Source organism: Pagrus pagrus, assembly GCF_965226575.1.
Source record: "Pagrus pagrus genome assembly, chromosome: 11".
Lineage (NCBI taxonomy): Eukaryota > Metazoa > Chordata > Actinopteri > Spariformes > Sparidae > Pagrus > Pagrus pagrus.
The window spans coordinates 22,990,348-23,016,593 of record NC_140195.1 but is presented as its reverse complement, the minus strand read 5'-3'; the positions used below and the strand labels follow the sequence as shown (position 1 = coordinate 23,016,593).

The 26,246-nt window shown below is 39.8% G+C and overlaps 1 protein-coding gene and 1 long non-coding RNA gene across 2 annotated transcripts in view; one reads left to right on the top strand and one right to left on the bottom strand.

Annotated features, from left to right (window-relative positions):
* The window catches only part of LOC311265237 (oxysterol-binding protein-related protein 2-like), a 29,717-nt gene extending 20,025 nt beyond the window's left edge, over nt 1-9,692 (top strand). The window contains exons 6-14 of the mRNA XM_084366679.1: nt 103-200; nt 323-505; nt 599-706; nt 1,994-2,083; nt 2,365-2,485; nt 3,060-3,185; nt 3,630-3,753; nt 4,105-4,195; nt 5,123-9,692. Coding sequence (XP_084222805.1) covers nt 103-200; nt 323-505; nt 599-706; nt 1,994-2,083; nt 2,365-2,485; nt 3,060-3,185; nt 3,630-3,753; nt 4,105-4,195; nt 5,123-5,225 — 1,044 coding nt within the window. The 3' untranslated portion in view covers nt 5,226-9,692. The remainder of the gene's footprint in view (nt 1-102; nt 201-322; nt 506-598; nt 707-1,993; nt 2,084-2,364; nt 2,486-3,059; nt 3,186-3,629; nt 3,754-4,104; nt 4,196-5,122) is intronic.
* Nucleotides 9,693-11,459: 1,767 nt separating this feature from the next.
* Nucleotides 11,460-25,517, bottom strand: LOC311265454. The gene is made up of 3 exons (XR_014623591.1): nt 25,380-25,517; nt 24,914-25,007; nt 11,460-18,236 (listed from the first exon to the last, which is right to left on the bottom strand). It is a non-coding gene; the product is annotated as an uncharacterized lncRNA (long non-coding RNA).
* Nucleotides 25,518-26,246: the final 729 nt, after the last annotated feature.

Genomic DNA, 26,246 nt, shown 5'->3' with positions numbered 1-26,246 from the left:
GGAACATGCAAACACACATGGGAATAAAACACACAAATATAGATGTTTTCCATGTGACACACACTCACTAACATCCGTCGGTCTGTTATTGTTTGTCATCAGGCAGTAGCTGCTTTTGCTGTGTCAGCAGTTGCGTCTCAGTGGGACAGAACTGGAAAACCCTTCAACCCTCTGCTGGGAGAGACCTATGAACTCATCAGGTACACACACACACACACACACACACACACACACACACACACACACACAATCATTGTTCATTGTAAGGTCTCCCAGTTGTAACAGCTTATTTATCCTCCGTCTTCTTCACTGCTGTCTACAGAGAGGAGCAGGGTTTCCGGCTGGTATCAGAGCAGGTATCCCATCATCCCCCAGTCAGTGCCTTTCATGCAGAGAGCATAACCGGGGACTTCGTCTTCCATGGCTCCATCTACCCCAAACTCAAGTTCTGGGGCAGGGCCGTCGAGGCTGAGCCTAAAGGGACCATCACACTAGAGCTACTCAAGTGAGTCCAAAAGAGAGGCTTGTGTGTGTGTTCATATAACACAATCCAAAATCAGTAAATGCTTTAATGTGTTTTTCTTCTCCTCTCCTCCAGACACAGCGAGGCGTACACATGGAGTAACCCTTTCTGCTGTGTACACAACATCATCATGGGCAAACTGTGGATAGAGCAGTATGGCACAGTGGAAATAGTCAACCACAGGTAAACTAAACATCAGTCATAGTCTGTGATTTTGCATTTTCTTTTCTTTTCTTTTTCTATCATATCATTTGTAGGCATGAGTGCAGTTTGTTTTTAACATAACTGACGTGCTGCTGTGACGTTACTTTTGTTTAGGCACATTAAAAAACAGTCAATGAAGATCTTTCTCTTCTGAAATGAATTTCTTTCCCAAAACTACATTGTGCTCCTTTAAAACACGAGAGGAACTTCAAACACTCACTGATTAACTTGATTATATCTATTAATTGATACTATGGTTTATAAAATGTCAGAAAGCAGTGAAAAAACGCACTTTACTGTTTCCTTAGGCCCTAGATGATGGCTGTTTATTGCTTGTTTTGTGATGCAAATACAGGGATTTGAACAGCAAATGCAGTATATTGGATTTGTCTGATAAACTTCTTCAAACAAAAAATATTTATTACATTTCTTGGGAATAGTTTTCTTTTCTTTCATTCTAATATACAGTTAAAGTAATTTTGGGGTGGGTTAAGTCATCTATGGGATTAATTTACCTTTAACTCAAGAGGAATCATCATCATCAGCTTTATAGCATCACTGAGCATCACACACACCCCAGTTCTCTAGAGTTCTGACTCCTCGGTTCTTGCAGTGGAAGCTGAACCACAGTTGAGTTCAAACAAAGCACTGTAAAACTGTGATGTCTGCTGCTCTCAGAGCTGTTCAGCGTTCCTGCTCGGCGCCTTCATTTACTCTGTCAGTGTTTACGCTGATACTTTAGCCAGCAGCTTGTTTACCCTCTGTGTGTCTTCTCAGGCAAACAATCCCGGGATCACTGTTTTAAAACCTTTATTTATCTGGGGAAGCTCTGCTAAGCTTGCACTGTCCTTATTTCTGTCACGCTCTGTGTCATGTTCACACAGTTGCACAGAATCACACCAGTAGCTGTGAAGTAGTCAAATCACAGTCTTGCACAGCTCGCACTAAGCTCTGCTGATGGACTGATTGGATAAATCCTTTGCATGGAAAACAGGGAACGCTTGATTGACATTACCTTTTTTTCTGCATTTAATTTCACAGATTTGTCATGACATCACACCTCTAAGGAAGTTGGTGTTGTTGTTCAGTGAAACTGTATTAATAATACTCTTAATTACAGTTAGTGAAAGTTTTATTGCATTAAAACAAACGGCACAAAAGTTCTAGTATATCAGCGTTGAGGAAATATTTACCATATCACCATAACTCTGAAAAACCCACCTGTTGAAGAGACATAAACTGGTTTCTTTCTCTTTTCCTCTGCAGCACTGGAGACAAGTGTGTGTTGAATTTCAAGCCCTGTGGGATGTTTGGCAAAGAGCTGCACAAGGTGGAGGGATACATCCAGGACAAGAGGTTAGAGTTTACTCCTGCACTGCCACGTCACCTACAGTATTGATATTCTACAGCATTTTAGAAAGTCTAACCCCGGTTCTTCATTTTCTCTACTTTCTCCTCTTCTTTCTCATCTCCTCTGTGCACCTCTTCCTCTCCCGCCTCTTTGTCTATTCTTTTGATTGTTACACTGCTTCTACTTTCCTCTCCTGCCCTTTTCTTCATCTTACCCCTCCTCCTTCCACTCTTCTCCTGCTTCCTCTTCCTCTGCTCCCTCCTGTCTTTTGTCTTTCTCTGTCCAGTAAAAAGAAGCACGCCATTATTTACGGGAAGTGGACTGAGTGCATGTGGAGTGTGGACCCTCAGGCCTACGAGGCCCACAAAAAGTCGGAGAAGAAAGGAGACAACAAGAAGCACAAAAACGTGAGAATGAGTTGTGCCTTCTTAAATCTTAAACTGTTGCCTGCAATATTTTTGTATACGTCCATAACACTGAGTAAAAGCTCCTGCAAGTATAAAATGCTATAGAATGCTTAAAGACTCTATAAACTTTATTATTGGCCGTTTTTCAACCAGATTCTGAATATTACTGAATTGCTAATTTTCTACAATTAGTGTCTTTTTAATTCTGGTGTTTCCCATTTATTTGTTTCTTTTTCTCTTGACTTACTATTGGTGTCCACAGCATTTTGTGTGGTCTTATCCAGGTAAATTATCAGGCTTGTGTAGGCTGATGCTGAGCTATTCAGCTTTAGTCTCCTTTGTCATTTGTAGTGAAGCATAATAGCTGCCAAACGTGTGTGTAGTGTCCTAGCTGGGTTTGGAAAGAGCCCCATTGAAGCACAACAAATTGTGACAGACACTGTGATATAGATGTATGTAGAAACAGTATAAATTAAGCCATTTCTAATGTGATGGAAGCTGCAGTTTCCTTCTGAACATTTCTTATTGCATTTTTTCCGAGTAACAAGTTATAATGAATTTGTATAATTTCCAGGAGGAGTTGGAAGGAGCAGAGAATGATGATGCAGATGACATGCCTGATGTCCAGGAGACAGTTTCTGTTGTACCAGGAAGCACTCTGCTGTGGAGGATAGACTCCAGACCGGCACACTCTGCTCAGGTATACAAAGACGACGGAAAATCACAACCCCATTCAAAGCCACTTTTATGCGTAGTTCCTGGTAAATTACTGAAATAACTTCAGGAGATGGAAAATTGGTGCTACAGATTTCCCTGAATATTGACGACTGCTCCCATTTACACTTGACGCCATGCAGGAAAGGCTCCTCAGAACTGAAAATTGACAGTTTAACCTGTGAATCTTTCATTTTGGTCCGTTGGTGTTACTCTTCTGTATTGGAAAAGCTCCTAATGAAAAGCTTGGATGGACTCAAACACGATATAGAAATACAGATGTAATCAATGGATTTTTAACAAAGCAGCATTGATACTATTTATGATTTTAATGAATTGATACATTTATAGGTTGATAAATGCATCTCAAGACTACATTTGTACACACACAGACACGTAATGTCCCTAATTGTTTCTCTTCCTTCCCTAGATGTACAACTTCACCAACTTTGCAATGTCCCTCAATGAGCTAGAGCCTGGCATGGACGCCATCTTGGCTCCCACAGACTGTCGCTTCAGGCCTGACATCAGAGCCATGGAGAGTGGCAACATGGGTAATTGGATTTAAAGAGTCCTTTATTGGCCTTTAATGGAATTCTGTTTCATTTAGATTATTCTCTCAGTAATTGGGAAAAAAACCAAACACTTTCCAGTGACACTACATCTCTGCTGCTGGAAAACACTGAACATCTGAAAGTATGATGTGTTAAATGGCTTCTCTTGGGACACAAAGAATATACAACAATGAGACAGTGCTGCCACCTGCTGGGTGTCTGTGTCCCTGTTTGATTGGAGTTGGTGATTAAAGAAGTGTGTAAAGAGAGATGCAAACACTTAATTTACTAAGTCTTGATGCTTGAGCTAAATGGTACAATTATCCTACGTGTGTGTTCGTTCTTGTGCAGACGAAGCCAGTCAGGAGAAGGAGAGGCTGGAAGAGAAACAGAGAACTGCCAGAAAGGAGAGAGCCAGGAATGATGAAGAGTGGTCTACCAGGTAGGAAACACGCACACATACACATGCATACTAACTTTCAGGGTCAGTTAAACACATGAATGTTACTAACATGAGGATACTGTTGTAGTCTAGTCAACAAGTTGAAAGCGGTAAAATATCAGGCGCCTCATGTTACAGAAACACCAAAGAGTGGTTACATCTGGACTCGATGAAAGTGATTGACAAGCAAGTAAGCTGCTGTCACAAGATGTTCAGTTTTATGCTCATCAGCATTGCCAACATCTGTCAAGAACTTTGATGTGATGGTGCTTTTGATAGTTGTTTTGTACAGAGGAGGTTGAGCATAAATGCACTTTTACAATGATATATAGGATAGTGATAAGTCTTCTTGTTGTTGATATTGAATAATTCAAATTGAAGTGGAACAGACGATGATAGCAGCATTCTGATTCATACATTTGAAGCAGGTTTACTTTGGTATTTAAGTACCTTCAGTTGCTGGATAATGTTGAATAAAATAATAATAGAAGTAAGTGAAAAACAAATCAATACTAACCATCAGTTAATACATAGTATAAATGAAAGACGAAGAAATATTGAACCATCAAACAGAAACAAACAGCATATATATATATCTTATAAAGTAGGTGAGTGAAAAAGTCCTGATCCGTCCCTTTATCCAGATCTTCACCTTCACCTAAAGTTAATGGGGTCTAATCTGGGCCGGGACCCATCATCCAGCCAAGTCAGTGTAAATCCACTAATATAAGTAGTTTTTGTGAAATCCTGCTGACAAACCAACAAATGTTCATGAGTGAAAATACAACCTCCCTGACGTAATTATTAATCAGCAACAATAGATCAAAGTCACTAAACCCAATAAACTTAAAATATTGCGAATGACTGAATTGACTGTGTACATTTTGACATGCATTTAATCTGTGTTTGTGTTCGTGTGTCGTTCAGGTGGTTCCAGATGGGCACCAACCCGTACACCAGCTCCCAGGGCTGGCTCTACACCGGCGGCTACTTCAACAGGAACTACCAGGACCTGCCCAGTATCTACTGATAGCCCTCTAGCCTTCATCGTCCTCTTCCTCCTCTATAACCCGCGATGATCTGCCTGTCATAAAATGGAGAGAAATGTTAAGAATCCACGTACCCATCCTCATCTCACTGCCTTCATCATCATCATCATCTTTAAACTGACTGACACGCCCATCGCAGATTGGAAATATTTACACAGAAGCCAAATGTGCATCACAAAGTCTGCAGGTCTTTTCTCCATCTGTCTTCCCTTCAGTCTTATTTTCACCATGTGTGATTTCGTAATGACCAGCAAGCGTTTCCCATCTCTCTGCCCCGGCATCGTTTAGAGCACAAGACCCATTTTATTCCCGACCAATCGCAGCGGCAGAGAGTTGGTACGTGTGAAACAACGGTCATCGCCCCACAGACTCACAGATCCAATCTGAATGTTTTAACGTCTTTACAATCAAACTCTCTCCTCTGAGGATCCACCTGCCGAGCCTCTGGATGGCAGCACTAAACAGTCACACGTGTCATTAATGAGTAAATATGAGTAGAAACTATATGAAGTAAGACATAATCATCTGTGATGGATTTATGGACATGAACGGACACCCAGTCAACGGGGAAATCAGGGATGTGAATGCTCCTTCGACTGAAGATGGATCTTGAGGAAGCTTTTTTTGCTTTTGTGGAAACTTTTCAAGCACTCAAAAGATAAATAGTATATTGTACCCTTTAAGAAACAAAATTCTAAAGAAATGATGTTGGTTCAATTGGTCAAGATGCATCGAATGCAAACAAGAACTCATTACTGTCCTGTGTGTCATATCCCTGAAATATTTAGTACGGACTGTTACCCTCCCATTAACCTTCAACTGAAGGTTTTATGCATTCACGGAAATCAAGAGAAGTACGAGAAAGCGGATGTTTCCTCGACGGCAGAGTGGAATGTGCAGCTTGAGCGGGACCAGACGTCGGATCAGAAAAGACACCACTTATGACACCGATGTTCTCTTACATGGAAACAGATGAACGCGTGGAGCACAGGTTCAGTGGCATGACTGAGTGGTTCACACCCTCAAAATGCAACTCTGTTGTCTTAACACTTGGCCTGTAGCCTTTCTGTGTCTGTAAGAATAAGTATCGGCTCTACTTACGTTAGAAATGTACAGTGTGATTAACAATCCACTACGCTTCCCCCCCCCCCCCAAAATGTACATTCACTCTGCGGATTTCTAAAAGAGCATGTAGAGCAGCACTGAACTTGAATTTTTATATGCAGCTTGAATGGCAGCTGCTGGCTCCTGAGTCATCACTGAGGTTTTCTGATATTCAAAAACAGGCTTCACACAAGTGCAGAAAATTAGATTGTTCATCCTCCGGTTTGTACATTTTCAGGGCACTTTTTTTTTCTAGCATTACAGGCGCGTCACAAGTCAGGGTTTAGCAGCTCACATCGATTCAATCTGTTTAAAGTAGTACTGACCTGAAGCAACCTGCTGTCCAAAAAAGAAATCCCTTTTACAACCGACAGAACACGGTGAAATGTAAAGGTGCCTCCCACGGGTGCATCTGGATCTGAATCTGAAAGGAATGAAAATTCAAATGAAATTCGCTCCCACCGAGTTACATCTCAATCTCTATAAATCGATTTTGAAATTTTAAGTGGATATTTAATTCCCAGATAATACACAACCACCATCTGTGCGACACTGAGGGACAGTGATGTAATATAAACACTGATTAAATGTAAGCGACAGTAACATACCTGCACAAACATCATATGAACGAGTGAATAAATATGTACAGACACTTAAAGCCATATTAACCACAAGAGAGAGTGGATTTGCTGTGTGAATGATGGGAATTTGACAATGTCAACCCTCAAAATTGACATTATCATAAGAAAACATTATTCATGTTAGTGTAATATAATGTATCATGCACCGTTAGCTATTCTGCTGTCCGGCTGGATTGGATGTCAGAGAATGGATGGATTACTGAACTGAGCTACAGGAGACAGGCTCAAAGGCCACTGGAAGAAACTCAAAATCACTGTCAAAGTGACGCAAAATGCCTCTCAGAACAAAGACGTAAAGACACTTGAAATGATGAACGATTTGTAAAATGACTACTGAGAGACAGCGTGACTACAAAGAGGTGAAAAAAGGCTACAAAATAGATGGGAGATGACAACAGAGCAGTACAAATTGACTACAGATGCAAAATGACTACAAAGAAGGCTCACATAACGACTACAAAAAGTAGAAAAACTACAGAGATACGTAAAACAACAAGAAAAGCAGCTATAAAGACACGCAGAACGACCACAAAATAAGCAAAATGATTTTTGCGGTGTGGTTGTCTTGCCCGTCCCCAGGCCTGCGTTCATCCTGAGCAGTAGGTGAGGGTGTTACCCATCACTGTGCTCCTGGGCTTTTTGTCTCATAATCCATCCACGTTTTGTTTTTTTCTTCTGATACTGATTGTAGTGAAAAGGAGACTGTGGACATTTGATTCGCTAACAGCTCTAATGAATGTTGGCACACAACAAAAGAGATGGTACTCCTGAAGGACTCACAACACGGCTGGACAGACTAGATATCAAGTATTTTAGAGCTTTATGTACACAAACTCTTAACTCGATGAGACATCCTGTGAACAGCGTGTCTTTCTTCTGCACGTTCTGAATTGTTAAGCTAGTGGCTCGACCTCAGACATGAGATACAACATCATGACTCCACGTTTCGCCCACTAAGTATATTTGAACGTTAGCTGCTCTGAAGCTTCATTTTAGTTTTTGCAAATATATAATAAATAGATGTCGTTCACTCTTTTTGCCTTTCACTCCAGCAGAGCGGGACTCGAATTTTCATTCAGACCTCATTCAGGCTTGGTACATTTAGTTTAGAGCTACATGCGCTTTATCATTAGATAACATTATAGATGCAAGATTAGGTCAAATTAAAATTCCCTTTATCTTTTTTTGTTTCTGTTTTTGCTCTGAGGCTGATACAAAACAGTCAAAGGTTTTGTTTTAGTGTGTCTTGTTTAAAAGATTTCAGTTAGATAAATATATAATGAGGTTACAACCCTCCACTCTCCAGGTTGTCATCACACCGTTATACACTCCCTGCAGACCTGTCTGCACTGGTGAGAATGTGAGTTTTTTAACAGCAAACTCTATTGATTTGTTGGTTTGAATATGTAACTCACCTTGTTCCTGCAGTTTAAATACGAGCTGTTTGGACGTCTCGTTTTCATCAGTGCATTCAGGAGCTATTTCACAACACCAACTCTATGCAACTTTTGCACCTCAACATGAACAGTACATGTGTGGTCTGTCAGTGTACAGTAGCTTTACGTCCCCCTCACCCCCAACCACACACACACACACACACACACACACACACACACACCTGCTTCTTAGCTTGAATACTCTGATGTATCTCCAACTCATGACTTCAGCTCCATAGTTTATCTGAATAAATTCCAATGAATTGGAAAAGATTATAACTTTTTGAACTACTTGGCACTACAGCCAGCCTTGTATCGCATCTTGGACCAACGTAATATTCCATGTGTCTGTTTTTAAAGTATATTTCCACGTCAAGTTTAATTCCTGGTTTGTCTGTTTACCTTTTCCTCATTCACTTATATTTTTTTTTATTTATGTGTATTATTTATGTTTGAGGTTTTATGAAAACATGTTGTTGTTGTTTTTTTTTCTCTTTTGTAACTAATCCAGCTCTTAATTTCTCTCTTTTCACTTAAACACAAATCTGAGCTGTTGTTACAGAGGAGCAGAGCGTCTCATCAGGGCTTGAAGTGAACATCTTTCACCAACTTAACGTGTATATTTTGCTGTGGCCGTTGCATCTGTCACATTTACTAACTACTACAGTGTGTAGAAAGACGGACTGTGCATTGAACTGAAAACTGTTTGGGCTGTCAGATTTCAGACTGGAACTTTCATGCCCAAAACTTCATCAGTGGTTAAAAGTCAATAAAAATCGATCACACAAACACTACTTGAGTTGTACCCACAGCAGGGTGCCAGCTCAATACGGCTGCAGTAGTAAATTCCAGTAGTTTTTGACTGTAAAGTGATTTTAAGCTGCAGTCCGAGCAGCTAGATGAACGGTCACACGGTCAGCGCTGATTCAGAGCTCTGTGGTTAAACTAGATCTAAGTTGTTCTGTTGCTTTGAGTGTTCTATAAAAAAAAACATGTCTTTACTCTTCTTCTCTTGGACTGTATCATGGGGTTGTCAATGTTATACAGTATATGTGTACAAGTGCTGCACAGAGGTAATCACAAGCAAAATGGCATATTATTTTGTGCAATTGATTTATTTTTATAGTATTTAAACAGTTTTTGGTGAGAACATTGTACCAGATGTTTTATTTTGAGGTGGGGGACTGTACGGGGTCGTATCCAATCTGTGGACAGCTTGGTAGATTAATGAACGGGGGAAATGTCTACTAATAAAATCCTAATTTCAGTGTCTGACCACGTCTCCTTCTTTTTAGAATAAAGTGAATTCTCAGGACTTCATCAGCACGACTCTGTCTATCTGTCTGAATATGAACCAGTCTGCGAATGTCCACACTGTAAAGCCCTCTGAGACGAATCTGTGGTTCTTGGCAATGTAAATAATATTCACTGCAGAGCGAGACGTGTAGTAACAGGAAAGGTAAAGCTGTTGTACTGAGTATTCTGTGTAACTTGAGACTGTCCAAACCATTTTGTGTGTCAGGGAAATATACAGTACACAACCTCTTTTGTCAAACGTGACAGGTTGAACTTACAACCATTCTCGTCCCCTTCGGTCTGCCTGCGTAGCCCTGAGAAAGTTGTATCCAACAGCTTGAGGCGGATGAAAAACACAGTTTCTGGTACACAGTTTTACAACACAATCCATCAGATGGATGGGATGATTTTGAGAACAAGTATCTATTCTGAAGGAGAGGAGAGGAATTTCAGACCATTCTTCACGTACCTGTTATAGCTTAGCTGAATATGATTGATAAAAAAAAGCAGCTAAGCCAAAGACTCTTCCAAAGCGGTCAGATCTGAAAGGACATTGTGCTGGGAAAGAAAATCTTTGATTTTAGACAGCTCCTCTTCCTCATTTCCATAAAACCCACCCTTTGATGTAGTTAAGTCTGTCTGTATCCTAGTAGAGAAGCTTATTCTACAGCAGATCCAAATAATCACACAGCTTCAGGTGGCTGTAGGCTGTGCTGACAGCCTTTATAGAGACGTTATTCAATAATATTTGTTTTGGATCGTGATACAACTGCTGTAAGTCAACAGTACAGTACAGGAGCCACTCGGTTGCTGAGGAGGGAAAAGTTTCTATTTTTCTGAAAAAATGTAACCAAAAAATTCTTAGGGTTGACTGACGAGAGCAGTCAGAGACAGACTGCCTTCCCCAAAAGATGCTGAGAGACAATTAAGACACTCCGGGTTGGATTTAATTTTTTCAGCGTCCAACAAATTGCCCTTTCCTGATTCGGGTGGGTAACCTGAAGCTTCCTGTTTGCCCTTTAGGAAAGCATATATGTGACAATAATGGCTTTGCCCCATCTTTCAAAGTGCCACACCTCTGCGATCTCCTCTACTTGATATTCTTTATCAAGGGCCTTGTTAAATTGGGGAGCGACCCAAACTGCCGTTTGCTGTACTCAGAGGGATCCTCTTGTGTCAACAGAGGGTGAACATGAGCTTCCTATGGCCGATCTGTAAGGTAAAACGAGATACCCCTCATTGTGCTCTCTCACGGCGATCAGTTTGACACTGTGGATGGACTGTAGCATCTGTATTTTCTTCTCCTCAGAGATGGTAACTGTGACCCGCCCAACAGTTTGACAACCGCTGACAAAATGTTTTTAAAAAGAACAGAAGAAGAAGAGAATTTTAAAGAAATGAAAACAACATTAATATTAATCCTTGATACTTTTTGCAAATGAGAAATTTTAAAAAATGCAGTTAACTACCCACCAAAATAAGAGCTTACACAACATTTTTTTTGTGTATTTGTATTTTATTTATTTTTCCTGATTGAAATGTATTGTAAGGTCATAATTTGTCATTCATCACATTACATGGCATGATGCACCAGGTCTACTACACCCATTTACAGGAGGAATACACGGAAACATACACAAGGTTTTACAATGGGGAAACAGGAAGTTTAGCTCATTGCACTTACAACAGTGAATGGAACACTTTGTAGTCATTTTTAGGCTCTTGACCTTTTTCTGTATTTTATTTTTCACCCTCTTTTCTTCATTCAATTGGGTTATTTTATTGATTTTTTTTTCTTTTTTTTTTTACACATCTCCATTGTCCAATTCGCCCTCTTCATCTCCATCACCCCAAAAATGATCCGTCCACCCATAAATTACATGGAAGCCAGAATATTTTTTCCCTTTTTTGTTTTTTTTATGTCATCTCATTTTACAAACACAACATGTATAGAAACTCTACACAGACCAATATGTTTTTATTTTTTTTAAATGTCCGAATACAACTTTTTAATGAGTTTTAAACAGTCCGCACGAGTCAGCCACATACGTACACAATGAATTTTTTGTCGTTTATTATTCAAATCTGCTCTCGTTCGTTACGCATGTTGTCGGTTTTACACACACAAAGCACAAGTTCGGGCAGGGAGGTTTTCGGGCTTGCATACGCTCCAGCTCGTGTCGCTGTGTGGTGTGCAAAGGCCTCTCTCGTGCCTGTGTGTGCGCACGCGTGTGCACGTGTGGTGGGATGTGTTTAGATTTACATGTTGTACAGAACATGTCCCTCATGGCATTTACATCGGTCGTTGTGGTTAGTTCAAAGCGGACTCAGGCCGGTTCTCGTCTGGTATTTACACTGGAAAAAAAGATGGCAGCCCGTGAGGTGGAAGGTCAACGGTAGAGGAGGTTCATAAAGTCAAGGGACGGGTGGGGTGGGGGGGTTGGGGTTAGGTTGGGTGGGGGGGAGGTGTCCAGGTCATGCACTTGTAACTTTACTTTGATGATTCATTACAGGTGAAAGATGAATTAACGCTCCCTGATGGTTTTACAGTGAAAGATGGGACTTTTCCCCTCGTGGTTTAAGATGTTTCAGCATTCTTGCTCTCTTTATACAACCTCTCACCTATGAAACATTTACTTTTTATATATTTATTTATATATTTTTGTGTTTTAAAGTCTTTCTCTTGTCCTGCTATATGTCACCTGGCTGCATGACCGACAGCAGTGGTGACTTTACTTTACGTTACTACACTACGTACTGTACAAGCGCTGTATGCTACCTTTTTGGTTGAGAACACACACACACACACACACGGTCCAGGTTTCCCAAAAGCATCTAAGCTGCATTTAAATACAGTCGACTTGATTTCTTTAACTCTCTGTGGCGCTAATGTCATCTGTCCTTTTCATGGCTGTACAGGCAGAAAAATGCCAAATTCTGACACCAGATCAGTGCCACAAAGGGTCAACAATCAGACTTTCTGACTGTGTGTAAATACAACCTTATTGCAGAGTCAAGCCTTTTGAGATCTGACCTCTTTTAAACACAGATCCAGAGGAAATGTCCTTAAATCTGACCCATTGTTCTATTGCAAACTAATAAACACAAGAGTTTTGTTCCAAAACATAATTTAAAAGAATATATATCAGATTTTTCACTTATGAAAAGTAGTTTGTGTTTCTTTGTGGGCTTAAAGAAGCTATTCCCGAGCAGATTTAGATTTGGAACACGACTCTATAAGTTTTCTTTTGTTATCGTCTACGTTTGTGCTTCAGACACCTCTGATAAACCAGGCTGTGGCTCGGTGATTTTGCCCCCTGGTGATTGTTGCGGTCTGAACCGAAGTCTGTTGCGTTCCTGGATTTAGACAGACACCATGCAGAGTACAGACAGAGACCACGACTGGCTAGAGGGCAGTAACAGGATGGCTTTCTTCAGTGACTAGTATTGTAGTATAAAAGCCCTTGCTGCTATGCATATTTAAGTCACCTTCAGTGGCTGCATTCACACAGGAACAAAAAAATGTGACATTTTCTTTTTTTTAACGCAGATCTTGTTATTTATGACTTCAAGGCTGTGTCACTCAAATAGTACTGAATCCCTCTAGTCGACAGCAGTTATGGGAAGATCACATCTTTGTTGTTAAGTGTTAGAAATCTGATTTATTGCACCTGCATAAGCCCATCCATTATTTCCTATTGTCATTTGAACATCTCCGTTGCAATGCTGCATTTAGTGTGTGCTTTCCTGAGGCAAAAGTGATTGAGGAACATTATATTAAACCCTTTTTTTATATATAAACTTCCAAAAACATACAACATACAATAGAGGAAGTTGGGAATAATTTGGGAAACTTTAAACTCTCTCTCATATTATTTGTTCTACCAGTCTAATTTTAAGCTTCTGTAGTAAAGCTACTGATCTGGCGGCTGCCTGTGAGGTGATGTCTCCAGGCTCGGTGTTGTTTGTCAGGGTCACAGCTGATGTGAACGGCCAGATCTAAACAGAGCCGGAATAATCGGGCTCTCGGCCAAGAAAAACGTGTGGAAGTCAAACAGTTTAAATGTTTTTAAAATGTTTTTAAAAACAACCAATCACTTGACAGCACGTTAGCATTTCTTATATTCATCGCAAAGAAGAAAATGATGTTTTCACACCAAATGCTGAGGGAAAAATAAACAGACTGATGTAGTGGCAGACTCTAAAACTTAAAAAAGAAAGAAAAATAGAATAATATTCAGATTAATTCATCTGATTATTTTGGTTGTGTGTAAATCCAGTGATCAATAACATCTGCATAAACATAATCTCTCACTCTACCTGTAGAGTATACAGAGTATACAGTATAGATTTCAAACCTAAGTCTCTCTTCTTGCTTCACTCCCAGCCAGCTTTCTATCCCCTCTCAGTACAATAAAATACATTTTTAAATAGATAAATCATCTCAGAAAAAAATTCACAAAAAATATACTCACTTCTTTTACAGTTTTAACGACTTGTTAGGCCATGCTGAAATAACTAGGTGTTGTCTGGGAGTTAGGGGATGTTTTCATACTGCATAAACAACCTCTTTTTAACTCTGTATTTTCATAAAAAGTTTCTGTGATCTGTAAATTTGCAGATAACTCTCAGGTACAGAAACGTACAACAGTGTATTTAGCTTATCAATCCTAGTGTGTTGTGGCAGTGCACCTTCAAACACTCAAACACACACACACACTCAAACAAACTCACTCTCACCACTTCATTTCATTTAGGAATGCTTTAAATTGAGCTGCACTGGTCGCTTCCAGTAGCATTTTGGCTCAAATAGATTCTATAAATGCTATATTATAATCTGTTATATGTAGAAATGTTGTATTATAATCTGCATTATGTATGTAACTGTATTTGAACTGGCTTGGTGTTGAACATAAATATTCTTTAAATACACAAGTGCACATTCATGTAGCCTGAACCTACGAGGAATTTCTGGCTGTAGTCATTAAAATAAATAAATAAATAACAGAGGAGCTTTCCTTCTTCACCCCTGAGCAGACACAAACCATTTTAGGGAATATACTTAAAACATGTATATATATATATATATTCTATATTTAATAAACATCTTCATAAATGTATCTTTTTTTAAATAAATCTCTGGACATTTTTTCTGTATACTCAGTTAACCCCTGCTTGAAGCAAAACACAGCAAGATGGCCGACAGCCTTTCTGTGCATTCATGACAACCAGGATCTTTCAGTACTGCTGTTGCAGCAGCCAAGAGTTTAAAATGTTATTTTAACTTTTATTTTTCTCTGTGAAATACTTCTCAAATACTAGTGTTTAAAACAGCAAATGAGCCATTATTTAGTATATAAGATCTCACTGAGACATTTAAGTTAACTATTCCCAATTGGAAACCCTTGTTGACGGCAAGGGTTGTAGAATTCGATTTTTATTTTACACGTTTTTGACGTTTTTTAGTTTGAAAACAGTGGTGCATCTCTGGAAGCAACACTGCTAAATCCTTACCCATCCACTAAGCTCTCACTGGCATTTTCCACCTCTCATGAACGCATGTTTAGAGAGAGAAACTCCCAGTTGGGGAACAAAGGGGACCCTGAACATGCCAGGTTAACATAAGTAATACAGAGACCCTTCTTATTACTTCCTAACTTATACACAAACAAATTCACAGAATCGTCTCATTTTGATCTATGAGGAATGCCATAACAATGCAACCTTGATACCAGAATAACTCAGGTGTGATAAACAATGATTGTGTGACTTTTTCCATTTGTGTTTTCTCTTCTTTTTTCTCCTCATGTTTCTGTTTTTCCAAATATGATTCATTGCATAGAAGGACTGGAGATGAGAGGTCGCCTCTTCTGCCCACCATATTTGTTGTGGTTGAACTCGTTTGTTTTCTTTTCTTTTCCACATTGGATGATGGTCGTTAAATACACGCATACAGACCCCCACACACATACATACAAACATTAGGAACAGAACAATATAGAGGTGACTTTGAGGTTTTCTGCGCCGGGCGGCATGCGAAGGTTCCCAGCGAGCGTTCACACAGACAATATACAGCAGAAGTTGGTTGGTTCGTTGGTTTTGCTGAAGGCCTCGCAATGTTTGGCCCGACAGAGAATGTTTTGAGTACCGAACCGCAGATCCCACAATGCACTGCAGGAGCAACAGCAGGGAGAACACTGACCTGAGAAGTTTCCATGACAACTGACAGTCTGAGAGAGAGGTTTTCGGGGGTTGGGTTACAGGTCTGCACGCCACCACGATAGAAAATGAAAAGATAAAAAAAGGCGAGTGACTTTGTGACACAACCAAGTGTGTTATTTTTGGTTCCTCAGTCACATGAGTGCTGATTTTTTTTCTCTCTTTTTGACACCATTTTTTCGAGTGTGCTTTCACGTGCACTGTGCACATTTGACAGAGTGAAGACACATGCTGATACACACTGATGCGTAAGGAGCTCGGCGGGGCTTTCTGCAAACTCCCAATAAACGTCCATCTTGGAGGGTCACATCGAAACCCAAACCCCCACAGGTTGACGATGTCAAGTCCAGTTCTGCCGCGATGTGTGACTGGTCTGCTTTTCAGTGCCTCTCTGCTGCCCTGCAGTGCTTTCAGATCAGACTCCAGCTGGCCAATACAAGCAGCGTATCACTCGATCCACTGACTGGCCGATTGAAGAAAGGATGTCTCACTGTCGGTTGGAGGAGAAGATCTGGGTGGTACCAAACTCTTGGTGAGCAGGTGAGCTCCTGCTCTCTGATGTATCAGTACAGCAGTGGTACAATATTAGAGTACATTTTGTGGTACGTTTAAGTCAGACTTGAGCGGTACATCAGTGGTAAGTTAGACAAACGGAGGCAACACATTTCTGTTCCACCAACTTTTGAAATGACACAAGATTGTGCTCTTTACTTTCCTACCTCTTACTCTATTGCTTTTATAAGTATTGATAATACATAAGAGTCAGAAAATTGACAGGGGGGGCTTGATGGAGATTACAAAACATAAATAAAAGAAAAATAATATCACAAACAATTATCAAAAACAAAGTTAATTCAAAAAATATAAATTAATCTCACTGTGGCCAGTGTTCCAGCTGATATTACTACATAAAAAAGGGTGTGATGAAAATATGTGTTCACAGGGTGTAATAAAAAATATGCCACTTTTACTTCAAAATAAAATATTTAAAAACGATTAAGGCGATATTGGTAACCTGCAACATAAAAACCAGGCAAATAACAAAACTGAAATCAGAAAAAAATGAAAAGAACAGAAGAGATGATAACTACCGACAACAACATGAGAAATATCTGAGAGCCAAATGTTGTGGAGTGGTTGGAGGAAACCCATCACCACAAGCACTGCAGGTAAGTGTTGTCTTAATGGCTTTGTAATGGCTGAAAAACAACCCAACCACATACGGCTTCGCTCCAAATACCATTTTTTTCCTTAAAAAACAAAAGGCTCCTCTTATTCCCGTGGCCCGATTCCTGTGTGTTGCTCCGGAAATCTCTCTTCTTCCGTTATTGTTTACGTCGTCTAGCTAAGATGTGTTTCCCAGTGTCTTTATGGCCTCTGTTAAGTAATGATGAACAGTGTAAGGTCTTGGATATAAAGTTCCATGCATTCCAAATTCCTACATTTATTTTTAATCCACTATACACTTCTTTAAAGACATGGCAAGTTGAGGATCGTCGGGCGGGGGATTAGAAAGAAAGAAATATCAGCATTCAAGAAACGCAGAGAGGTGAGGAAGAGGGGGAGCAAAAGGTTTTAACAGTTCCAATCTGGAATGTAGATAGAAACAGAGCAAACCGTGGAAAGAAGCATATGCTGACACACTTGTTCTCTCCGTGTGTCGGCTTCGTCATTTTAATTGTCTTATTCATTCAATGTGACATTTCCAAGAGGTCTTTCGTACCAGAAAAGCCTGATTAGGCAAGTTTTATTCCATATTCCACACTCTTTTTTTACTTTGAGAAGAGATAGAAAAGAGGAGAGAGGCTCGGTTGTTGCTGAGTTTGAGGACAGGACTGTGAAACCAAGGATCCTAGCATGCCTGTTGTAACGCTACCAATTCCTGTTCCCAGGAAAAAGCAGCTCTCATATAAACAGCAAAGTCGTCGGCATATGGGAGTAGAATTACAGCACCCTTTTATTTCCTTCCTTTGAGGCTGCAGTGTTAAATCCACATGGAGTGCTGAGGTCAGAGATGGCTTTCATTGATTCTCCTTGTCTTCAGCAGACGGTAGATCTCTGGTGATGTAAGTAGAGCTCCCTCTACTGGCATGGAAGAGCAGCAAAAACGAAAACCTGTTTCTCTAAACTTGACAGACATTTTTGGCTGTCAGTTTCTTGTTTGTAAGGAAGGGGTGGAGAAATTTCTAACTGCTACAGGTTGGATCTAGGGCTCCGTGGTCATCAAGGTGGAATCTAATTCTTTGGCTGGGATTTGGGATAGTCCTTCTGAAGGTGGATGTTGGCTTGGAATGATCTGTAAAAAACAAAAAACAAAAAGAAAAAGTAATTCAATCAAAAAGATTGAACACAAACCTTTAGATATGTGTTTTTTCCTTTTCTATGTGTTGATACAGGTCTTTGTAGATTACAGTATCAACGGTAGAATCTTTGCATGAAATGATTCAGTTGTCACTCCACCAAAGTGGCCACCTGTAGCTGCCGTTTACCTTGTTTACAGTGTTAAGCAATAAGACTTGAATATTTCATGTAGATGAATGGCATAGCAAACATTGTTTCACACATAGCAACTGTTTTTTTTCTTCCAACATGGTGAGACACTAACTTATAGAACAGAAGAATCTTCATTGTTACAGTGTAACCAAAGTACCCAAGTACCCAAAAGTCATACTTGAGAGTCAAAGTAAAAATATTGTGTTAAAGGAGACTTAATATGCCTTTTGGTTTTCAGTGTTTAACATAGGTTTTTGTTGATGTAAAAGATCTTGAAAGTTAAAAAGGTCAGAGTCTGCACCAACAGAAGCTCCTCTCTCCCACAGAAAACACTGCTCCTGAAGCATCTTATCAATAGTCCCGCCATTAATTCTGTGACTATATGACATCATACTACATCACAACGTCACACATAATACACATAATTTGTGCCTAGCGGCTAGTTTGGCACGTAAGAATTGATTAAGCACAGCTGCTCTGTTGTTGTTAGCAGTTCTGGTTCAGATGTGTGAGCTGACCAATCAGAGGAGACTTGATGTTCAGGAGGGGGGCCTTAAAGAGACAGGAGCTAAAAAAGAGCTAAGACAGAGGGGGAATACAGAGCCGTAGCACTGGACCGTTTGAGAAAACTGATGTGTTTTTTGAGCATTAAAGCATGTAAACCTATTCCAGTAGTAACTAAAAATTATGAACTTATAAAATTACTCTGCATTTTCGTGATCATCGGAATTAGTTTTTTCTTTTGATCCAGTTACTCTGATGGCCCCGATGCAGCATGCAATCTGCAAAGACAGTACTGACTAAAGTTACGAAATAAATCTAGTGAAGTAAAAAAAGTACAATATTTAAATTAACAATTTCTTGGTGCACAAACCATTTAAAGTTGATAATGCATTAGGCACACAGGGAATATTTCTACCTAAATGAAGGTAACTGCTGCATAGAAATAGAATGAAGCAAAAATTAAGTTGGCCACTAGATGGTGGCTAAGTCTAAGAAATGCTCTGCTGATCTACAGTACATTGTACACTAAGGTTCATAGTCATCAGTCAAAGGCAACTAGACAGCAATAAAGCTCGGAGGTATTTAAAACAAATTTTGGCGAAACAAACCATCCTTTCTCTCAATTTTTCCCTTCAATAAAAAAGGGCAAATAAAATGGATTAAAAGGGTCACATACATTATTTACATTTATATATTTATTCACCGTTGCACTCATACCACGGTGCAATGGTTCTTGCCGAACAAAGCGTTTGTTTAATAAATCACCAGTGTCACTGATTTGTGTTCAGGAAGCCCACAGCACGCTGGTATCTGTCTTCCATCCAGCATGTCATGCATCTTTGTGCGTCAGCATCTGGTCAGTGTCTTGCATTTATTCAGTATAGGAAAATTCTGCCTTATGATCTTTCTACTTCTAGTTGCAAAAAACAAGTATAACGGTAGAGCTGGAAACAAATGTGCTTGTCTAGTCAAGAAAATAATGTGAAAATCCTGTGACAGCAAGCAACAAAATTAAAACATGAACAGTATTTCGGCCATGTTTTATTTCACAATGTTCACAGTAGTGTTTCCAGCATGAACCAGCTGTACTAGGTAGCAGGAGAATGAGGCCAGAGCTATTCCTAACATCCCCAGACACCCTGTCAGCATGTGCTGACACAGCACTTGTCGCTATGATGGGACTGCCGCATGTTAAGTTGCTGCTTGAAATAACACAACAGTGAAGTCACTTGTATGATCTGGCACTTCAACTTTGCCTCACAGCTCTGAGGTACAGTAGAAGCCCTTGATTGTGGAAAACAGTCATGTTTAGTGTTCCTTCTCTTATGTAGTGTTTTTTCAATTGTAATTTCTTTCTTTCTATGCAAACTGGAAGCTTTTCCATTCTTGCTTTTGGTCATGGACCTCCTCCCTGCTTCAGGCTAACAGGGCAAACAGAATGAAAAAACCCTTCAGTGCATACGTATATAGACAATGCAGTTATTAGCCCCAATGCAAAACACTTGTGTAGCCCAGACAAGACCTTGCTTCACCTGTGGCCACTTTGGCCTCCAGTGTCTACCAAAGTGCATTCAAACTCGGTGTCCTACACATTTACATCTAAATACAGATGTTCAGTCTGGGATCTCTGGGCTTCTTGAGACTTGGATTACATTTTTTCAGGAGTTTTTTTTTACATTTTAAAACACCCCATCTACTTCAGTTGATTAGGAGAATGCTGGAATGCTCTTTTACTGTGAAGCTCCAGAAATGTTTTGTGGACTATGAAACTTCACCTGACTTCCCATCAGCATCAGGGTGAGCAGATGATGACTGAGTTTTTAAATTTTTGGTTGAACTTAATCTGTAAGTAGTTTTAGTCATCTAAACCTGTAAAACTTGCTGGTGACCTATTTTGTCATTTTTGTGTGAACAGATTTGTGTATGTCTGTAAATAACATAAATAATCATATTGATCTTGATAATCATCATCAAGAAAATAAGGTATTTCATAATAAATAAGGTATTTGGTATTTTTGAAGCTTTAGGACTCAATCCCAGTTACAGGTTGTTTTTCCCCATGAAATAATGTTTCCTTGTGGGTCAAAGTATGTTTCCCAGATGGATGTACTGTATGCATCCTTTTAGAATCACTGCCTTCTGGTTTTCCCTCCCACTGTGCCTGACCCAGATTAACTGCTTCAAATATGCTGTATATTCATATGTGCCCAGCACCAGACTTAATCTGTTTTAGTGAGTACAGGTCCCCACAGGGCTAGTACACAACACTCACACATATACACACACACAAAGGCACGATGACGCACACAAAGATGTATGAATATAAGTATGGACACACACATACACACACACACACACACACACACACAAGCTGAGTCACTGGACAGAGGAAGGGAGGGAGGACAAAACACTACATGGCCTAAAGTATGTGGACATGTACTGTTGTGTATTTATTATTTCTAATGATTTGGGTTGGGCTGAGATAAGTGGAGGCTGTTATGACAACTAATTAATACTCATGGTTCAACCATCATATTTGTGTGTGTGACGTTTGAGTGTCCACATACTTTTGGCCATATGGTGGACCAAAATGTAAGGATGGGGGATCAATGAGTGACAGGACAAGCAGGAAGGACACAGAATGGAATGAGAGAGCAAGGCGTCTTTCTCTCCATGGGTTAAGGGGAAAAAAGTAGAAATGGATGAGATGGAGAACTAAAATGGGGAGACCCTTACAGTTATAGAAGCAACAAGATAAGACACGCAGGGAGAGAAAAGCAAAGGAGTAAGTGGGAATCTTGACAGAGAAAGAAAGTGAGAAAGCGAGAGCAGAAGAAGAGGGAAAAAAAGCAGCGATGTTTGACAGCGGGAATAGAGTGTGGGAGGAGAGAGCGTTCTCTTTGCAGCAGTCACATGAGGCAGTTAGTCAGCGCATGGCTGCACAGCAAACAGACACACACACAGTCCAGATTCACTACATTATCTTTTATGGCACATATGCAACATCAATGCCTGCTCATTCCCCCATGGTGAATCAAAAGCTTCAAAACCCACTGCACCAAGGCGAAGGACTGTACTACGGATGAACAAAACAGCACGGTCAGATTTTCCTATTGCTGGTTCTATCTTTACTGCCCCAGCTCACATCTACACCCTTTATCAGAGCCACATGCCATGTAATGAGCTGAACCTGTCTGGTAAAATTTCAATCATACGTACACTAATGCTCAAACATTTGTCACTTAGAAATTACCTTATTTTTTAAAGAAAAGCAACATTTTTAATTAAACAACATTAAATTGATGAGAATTGCAATCATTATGGTAGCTTGAAATGGCTGATTTTAATGGAATATGTACTTAGGTGTATAGAGGACCATTTTAAGCAAACCATCACTCCTGTGGTCCAAAGGCACTTTGTGTTAGCTAATACAAGTTGATTGTGTTAAAAGGCTAACTGATCATTGGGAAACCCATGTGCAATTATTTTGGCGCAGCTGAAATTATTGCTGATAAAAGAAGCAATAAAATTGACGGAAAAAAGGAACTTTCTTCCAAAACTCATCAGTCTATTCTTGTTCTGAGAAATGGAGGCCATACCGTGCAAGAAATTGCCAGGAAACTAAATATCTCATTCAATGGTGTGCACTTCTCCCATTAAAGGACAGCTAACTGGCTCTAATCAGAATAGAAAGAAAACTGGGAGGCCCCTGAACTGGCAGCTTCATTAATGGTAAATGAAAAAACACCAGTCTCAGAGTCAACAGTGAAGAGGCAACTCTAGGATGCTGGCCTTCTAGGCAGAGTGGCAAAGAAAAGCTCATATCTGAGACTGGCCAATAAAAAGAAAATATTAAGATGGGCAGACCACAGACACTGGACAGAGGGAGAAAATGTCAGGAACAGAAAATTCTAATTTTAAGTTGCTTGGAGAGAAGAACATTTGTGAGATGCAGAACGAATGAAAAAATCTTTGAGGAGTGCTCGACGCCATCTGTCAAGCATGATGAAGGAAATGTGACGGCCTGGGGTGCTTTGGTGCTGGTAGAGCGGGAAACTTGTACAGGGTTAAAGGGATCACTCCATTTTGTAACATTGTGCCAAACCCTTTGAACGTTGCTTGACTGGAGGCAAATTCATCCTACAACAGGATAATGACCCGAAGCACAGCTGCAAACTATGCATGTATTGTTCTCAACAAGCCAGTCCAACCTGTGGGAAGTGCTTCTGGAGGCATGGACTAAAATTTCTTCAAATGGCCTCAACAAACTGACAGCTAGAATGCCAAATTGCAAAGGTCTGCAAGGCTGTAAAAGCCAAAATGATTATTTCAAGTAAAAATCCTTATTCAGATGACTGAGATGATTCAAAACAGTAAATCCAGACAAGTCTAGTAAAGTGTAAAGGTAAATGATTGATAGTTGCATAGAATAAATGTTAATCAAGAATAAATGTGTGATACATTGAATCTCTTAATATCGATGCCTGGACCTTTCCGCAACAAATTCTCTTTTTGTAAGACACTATAGAGTTGAAATTACTTAATGTGAACTGCAAAATATGGCAAACACCCAGGTACAGTCTGAATAAACTGGCATGATGCAAAACTGTTAGTTTGTTTTCATGTTTCAAACACACTTCTCTGCAGGTATTTTCAGGTTTGTATTATATAATAATAATAACAAGAAAATACTTTTATACAATCTGAATCATTCGTCTCACTGGTTTATATTTGGGTTTGAGGTCTTCAGGTGTTCGTCACACCTCAGAAATAATTATAAATGCTGTGATGTTGCTATCAAAGTGAAGATAGATAAACCCTAAAATATACCTTGAACATTTTTAGATTTTAGAAAGACACCAACGTGCATCGACATCACATCAGGTGCTCTAAGAGATGTCTCATACTGTTAGTCTGTTGGCTCAGTGTGTCACACTGAATGATGATTAAAGACAAACACTCATGCCAGTTTAGTTTAATTTCAACATTTTACTTCGGCGCTTTCATCAATAGACCGAATCAGCTACAAGCCAGATACTGATCCCATTTGGAGTTTGATGTTTCATTGTCACTTTACTCTGATAGGTTGAAGTCACACAGTGGTTCATGGATCACTGGCATGCTCTTGGAACAACAAAGACTTTTGCTGATTTGTTTCCGGCCGAGCTGACTGCTGCAGAAACACGGAAGCAGCAACAAAACCGGCCTCAGGCTGCGCTGGAGGAACAGGCAACACAGGCAGCTTGTATCCACATGACAAAAATAGTGATCTAGAATTACAGATGTACAAATGTCTGGAAGACGAAGTGATAAGTAAACCAAAATTGTACTTTTGTACTCAGATGTGTTTCTGAAGGGTTAGATTAATGGTGTTGTTATTCTTTAAAGGGCCCTGTGGGGTTTTATTGTAAGCAAACAAAAGGTATGTTTACATTACATTAGGTGTTACTCATCAAAATGCAGTGTATGTATTCTTGAGGTCTAAAAAACATGTTGAACACATTTCCTTTGTAAAGAAAACGAGAGTTATCTGAAAGTATTTTTCATCCTGCACTGTTTACATCCTCCTTTACTACACCGCAGTCTTCTTCTTCTCTAGTGCATTACTGCCACGTGTTGATCAGCAGAATAGTTTGTCACTGTTTGCAGAATCAGTGCCAGCAGAGAGGATACCCTGCTAAGATAACTTAGTTGTACAGCCAACCTTATTCACCCATCGTTACTAAAAGTCAAAGTGTAATTCCTCTAAAGCTACCAAGGATTTGAATGTTTCTGACCTCGGCACCTCCAAGTTGTATCAAGAAAAAATAACATTTTGGCATACAGAAATACATGTGAAATAAAATAATTACTATCACAAACTGTAAAGCAGATGTTTAGATTTTAATTTTCTAAGGTCTTAGTGTCCCAGTGTGGCTCTCTGCAGGTGTAAAATATCTCAATGGGATGAGTTAGGCCAAGTTAAAGGTAACTTACTGTCTGGCCTGCCAGAGATAGCAGTGTGTTCTCTCTGCCAGCGTGTGCTCAGGCCTGAGACATGAAGTATCCAGAGGATTCCAGTCCTTGTTGGCTGCAACAGGAAGCAGCGGCATATTAGACTTGATGTTTTTTCTTCATAGTAAACATACTGCAAGAAACTCTCTATATGACTTGGAGATCAAAACAAGACCATCAGTGAGAAGATTGGCTATTCTTATATTTATTTTAAATTATCACAGTTGTCCTTAAGGCCCGTTACATTGTCAGATTCTGACTTTGAAGGGTCTGATACCACTGCAGCAGCTGATTTGAATAATCAGCTGCCCTGGTTGATAATGAGTTAATTAATGAAAACAGTTGGTGAAAGAAGACTGCCATCGACTGTTTCTGGCCTTTAACTGAAGTACAAGATAAAATTAAGATTTCTGATTCTGGCAGGTGAAGCAGCAGTTTAAATACTCACCAGTATGCTTAGCTCTCCTCTCTGTTTCCCCCTCTCTCTCCTTCCTCTCACTCTCTCTTTAAGTAAAACAAAAGCAGGGGGAACTTCACAGGTTTTTCTGGTACGAAGCCTCGTGACTTCATCATTTGACATTTACATAGTCCTGCAAATACATGAATACATTCAGTCGGCTTACATCATTTTCTTCAATTTCATGTGAGACGAACTTCCTCAATCAAAGCAGTGTCGAGTCATTTGGGAAAAGTCTTCATAGACACAAGTCAAGCTGCAAATCATTCACATCCCTAAACACTGAGACCAATTCCTTCCAATTTACAGACCCAATAATTAAATATTTAATATGTGTGGCTGTGCAAGGCCATTGATTGCTGCTCTACTCGTTGTTCATTGTTATGGGATTTAAAAATCTAAACTTGAGACTTGTTTTTGCTTTCATGTCTTCGGAAAGTCCAGTCTCAGGTAAATGGTGGTAGTGTGTCCAGTATATGTAACCCTTGACTTAATGCCACTACATCGCAGCACTGTGTGTTCAGCAGTGGTAACCTGCTCTGTAAACACACACCCTGTCTGATGCAGCGTCATGGCAGGAATAGGATGTCATTGTCAGTGTTAAAATTTAAGAACCAAAAAATAAGAAACAAAAAAAAGAAAAGACACACACACACGCAGACAAAAACACACTGCTTCAGGAACACACCGCCTGTTCTGAGTAAACCACTTTAAGCCGCTCACTCTCTGCTGCCTACAAGAGTCAACACACAGCACGCTGTAGCTATCTGTCTACATCCCAGTAGACTTTAAACCAGCAGCGTCTCAGAGATTTATCTTTGTACCTGATGTTGACATGCACTTGTTCACTGATGATTT